The 5000-nt window shown below is 35.8% G+C and overlaps 1 protein-coding gene across 1 annotated transcript in view; it reads right to left on the bottom strand.

Annotated features, from left to right (window-relative positions):
* Positions 1 to 5000, bottom strand: part of srrm3 (serine/arginine repetitive matrix 3) — a 113083-nt gene that overhangs the window by 53598 nt on the left and 54485 nt on the right. Inside the window, exon 5 of the mRNA XM_065023953.1 lies at positions 4751 to 4819. Within this exon, the coding sequence (XP_064880025.1) occupies positions 4751 to 4819 (69 nt within the window). The remainder of the gene's footprint in view (positions 1 to 4750; positions 4820 to 5000) is intronic.

Below are 5000 nucleotides of genomic sequence, written 5' to 3'. Positions count from 1 at the left end.
ATTCTCTCTCTCCATTCTCTCTCTCTATTCTCTTTCTCCTTCTCTCTCTCCATTCTCTTTCTTCTTCTCTCTCTCCATTCTCTTTCTCCTCCTCTCTCTCCATTCTCTTTCTCCTTCTCTCTATTCTCTTTCTCCTTCTCTCTATTCTCTTTCTCCTTCTCTCTCTCCATTCTCTTTCTTCTTCTCTCTATTCTCTCTCTCCATTCTCTTTCTCCTCCTCTCTCTCCATTCTCTCTCTATTCTCTCTCTCTATTCTCTTTCTCCATTCTCTTTCTCCTTGTCTCTATTCTCTTTCTCCTTCTCTCTATTCCCTTTCTCCTTCTCTCTCTCTATTCTCTTTCTCCTTCTCTCTCTCCATTCTCTCTCTCTATTCTCTCTCTCTATTCTCTTTCTCCTTCTCTCCATTCTCTCTCCATTCTCTCTCTCCATTCTCTTTCTCCTCCTCTCTCTCCATTCTCTCTCTATTCTCGCTCTCTATTCTCTTTCTTCTTCTCTCTCTCCATTCTCTTTCTCCATTCTCTCTCTATTCTCTTTCTCCTTCTCTCTCTCCATTCTCTCTCCATTCTCTTTCTCTTTCTCCTTCTCTCTATTCTCTTTCTCCTTCTCTCTCTCCATTCTCTTTCTCCTTCTCTCTATTCTCTTTCTCCTTCTCTCTCTCTATTCTCTTTCTTCTTCTCTCTCTCCATTCTCTTTCTTCTTCTCTCTCTCTATTCTCTTTCTCCTTCTCTCTCTCTATTATCTTTCTTCTTCTCTCTCTCTATTCTCTTTCTCCTTCTCTCTCTCCATTCTCTTTCTTCTTCTCTCTCTCTATTCTCTTTCTCCTTCTCTCTCTCCATTCTCTCTCTATTCTCTCTCTCCATTCTCTTTCTTCTTCTCTCTCTCTATTCTCTTTCTCCTTCTCTCTCTCCATTCTCTTTCTCCTTCTCTCTATTCTCTTTCTCCTTCTCTCTCTCTATTCTCTTTCTCCTTCTCTCTCTCCATTCTCTTTCTCCTTCTCTCTCTCCATTCCCTTTCTCCTCCTCTCTCTCCATTCTCTTTCTCCTTCTCTCTCTCCATTCTCTTTCTCCTCCTCTCCATTCTCTTTCTCCTCCTCTCTCTCCATTCTCTTTCTCCTTCTCTCTCTCCATTCTCTTTCTCCTCCTCTCCATTCTCTTTCTCCTTCTCTCTCTCCATTCTCTTTCTCCTTCTCTCTCTCCATTCTCTTTCTCCTTCTCTCTCTCCATTCTCTTTCTCCTCCTCTCTATTCTCTTTCTCCTTCTCTCTCTCCATTCTCTTTCTCCTTCTCTCTCTCCATTCTCTTTCTCCTCCTCTCTCTCCATTCTCTTTCTCCTTCTCTCTCTCCATTCTCTTTCTCCTCTCTATTCTCTTTCTTCTTCTCTCTCTCCATTCTCTTTCTCCTTCTCTCCATTCTCTTTCTCCTTCTCTCTCTCTATTCTCTTTCTCCTCCTCTCTCTCCATTCTCTTTCTCCTTCTCTCTCTCCATTCTCTTTCTCCTCCTCTCTCTCCATTCTCTTTCTCCTTCTCTCTCTCCATTCTCTTTCTTCTTCTCTTTCTCCTTCTCTCTCTCTATTCTCTTTCTTCTTCTCTCTCTCCATTCTCTTTCTCCTTCTCTCTCTCTATTCTCTTTCTCCTTCTCTCTCTCCATTCTTTTTCTTCTTCTCTCTCTCTATTCTCTTTCTCATTCTCTCCATTCTCTTTCTCCTTCTCTCTATTCTCTTTCTTCTTCTCTCTCTCTATTCTCTTTCTCCTTCTCTCTCTCTATTCTCTTTCTTCTTCTCTCTCTCTATTCTCTTTCTTCTTCTCTCTCTCTATTCTCTTTCTTCTTCTCTCTCTCCATTATTTTTCTCCTTCTCTCTCTCTATTCTCTTTCTCCTCCTCTCTCTCCATTCTCTCCATCCTTATCAATATCCTTAACAATATCCCTACCAATATCCTTATCAATATCCTTATCAATATCCTTACCAATATCCCTATCAATATCCCTATCAATATCCTTACCAATATCCTTACCAACATCCTTATCAATATCCTTATCAATATCCTTATCAATATCCTCACCAACATCCTCATCAATATCCTTATCAATATCCTTACCAATATCCCTATCAATATCCTGCCCAATATCCTTATCAATATCCTTATCAATATCCCTATCAATATCCCTATCAATATCCCTATCAATATCCTTATCAATATCCTTATCAATATCCTTACCAATATCCTTATCAATATCCTTATCAATATCCTTATCAATATCCTGCCCAATATCCTCACCAATATCCTTATCAATATCCTTAACAGTATCCTTACCAATATCCCTATCAATATCCTTATCAATATCCTTATCAATATCCTTACCAATATCCTTACCAATATCCTTACCAATATCCTTATCAATATCCTTACCAATATCCTTATCAATATCCTTATCAATATCCTTACCAATATCCTTATTAATATCCTTATCAATATCCTTATCAATATCCTTATCAATATCCTTATCAATATCCTCACCAATATCCTTATCAATATCCTTATCAATATCCTTACCAATATCCTTATCAATATCCTTATCAATATCCTCACCAATATCCTTATCAATATCCTTATCAATATCCTTATCAATATCCTTACCAATATCCTTATCCAATATCCTTAATATCAATATCCTTATCAATATCCTTATCAATATCCTTATCAATATCTTATCAATATCCAATATCCTTACCAATATCCTTATATCCTTCAATATCCTTACCAATATCAAATATCCAATATCACCAATATCCTTATCAATATCCTTATCAATATCCTCTTATCCAATATCCTTATCATCCTTATAATCCTCAATATCATATCAATATCCTTATCAATATCAATATCCTTATCAATATCCTTATCAAATATCCTTATCAATATCCTTATCAATCAATCCTCAATATCCAATATCCTTACCAATATCCTTATCAATATATCAAATATCCTCAATATCCTCATCAATATCCTATCAATATCCTTATCAATATATCCTCAATATCCTCAAATATCCTTATCAATATCCAAATATCCTTATCAATATCCTTAATATCAATATCCTCCTTATATCCTTAATATCCTTATTAATATCCTTATCAATATCCTTACCAATATCCTTATCAATATCCTCACCAATATCCTTAAATATCCAACATCCTATCAATATCCTTATCAATATCCTTATATATCATTAATATCCTTATCAATATCCTTATCAATATCCTTATCAATATCCTTATCAATATCCTTATCAATATCCTTACCAATATCCTTATCAATATCCTCACCAATATCCTTATCAATATCCTTATCAACATCCTTATCAATATCCTTACCAATATCCTTATTAATATCCTTATTAATATCCTTATCAATATCCTTATCAATATCCTTATCAATATCCTTATCAATATCCTTATCAATATCCTTACCAATATCCTGATCAATATCCTCACCAATATCCTTATCAATATCCTTATCAATATCCTCACCAATATCCTTATCAATATCCTCACCAATATCCTTATCAATATCCTTATCAATATCCTTACCAATATCCTTATCAATATCCTTACCAATATCCTTATCCATATCCTTATCAATATCCTTACCAATATCCTCATCAATATCCTCACCAATATCCTTATCAATATCCTTATCATCATCCTTATCAATATCCTTATCAATATCCTTATCAATATCCTTACCAATATCCTCACCAATATCCTTATAAATATCCTTATCAATATCCTTACCAATATCCTTATCAATATCCTCACCAATATCCTTATCAATATCCTTATCAACATCCTTATCAATATCCTTACCAATATCCTTATTAATATCCTTATTAATATCCTTACCAATATCCTTATCAATATCCTTATCAATATCCTTATCAATATCCTTATCAATATCCTCACCAATATCCTTATCAATATCCTCACCAATATCAATATCCTTATCAATATCCTTATATCAATATCCTTACCAATATCCTTATCAATATCCTTATCAATATCCTTAATATCCTTATCAATATCATCAATATCCTTCAATATCCTCAATATCCTTATCAATATCCTTATCAATATCCTTATCCTTATTAATATCCTTATTAATATCCTTACCAATATCCTTATCAATATCCTCACCAATATCCTTATCAATATCCTTATCAATATCCTTATCAATATCCTTACCAATATCCTTATCAATATCCTTATCAATATCCTCACCAATATCCTTATTAATATCCTTATCAATATTATATTATTTTATTGTCTGGAAATGATTGCTTATGTGTGGTTCCTGTACTATTTGGGTCTATAGGATAGCTTGAGTTGGGTATTTCTGAGTGCTTTGTCGACACCAACGTTACATTTTCCATCTCAGCTTTTTCTGGGACAGTTATGTTATGACGTGTCCTGTGGTAAGATGGACCCCTTTTCCCTGTTACGCAAGCAGGCTGAAGCACGTCTGGGTACGTCCACATTCTCTGGCTATTTCTAGTGTGGAACCGGTGGTTCTCACAAGCTCGATATATAATCTACAATATGAACGGTCATGAAAACTTAATGAGACAGAAGTCCATCTCTCTAGTAAATCCCTCCTCCTTCCTTATGACTCACACACACACACACACACACACACACACACACACACACACACACACACACACACACACACACACACACACACCATGTAAACACACCTGTCTCGCTTGTGTTTTTTCCCACTCTTCTTCTTCTTCTCTCTGCGGGAGGGAGATGAGCTGTCAAACCTGTGGGAGTTATGGGGAGAGAGACAGCTCAGAGGGAGGGAAGGATGGAGAGAGAGCTCAGAAAGAGGGACAGAAAGAGAAGGAACAAGAGAGTGGGGGAGAGAGAGAGAGAGAGAAAGAGAGAGAGAAAGAGAGCTCAGGAGGGAGAGAAAGATGAGGAAAGAGAGAAATAGGGAGAGAG

Source organism: Oncorhynchus nerka, linkage group LG10 (assembly GCF_034236695.1).
Source record: "Oncorhynchus nerka isolate Pitt River linkage group LG10, Oner_Uvic_2.0, whole genome shotgun sequence".
NCBI lineage: Eukaryota > Metazoa > Chordata > Actinopteri > Salmoniformes > Salmonidae > Oncorhynchus > Oncorhynchus nerka.
This window is presented reverse-complemented; position numbering and strand designations above follow the sequence as displayed.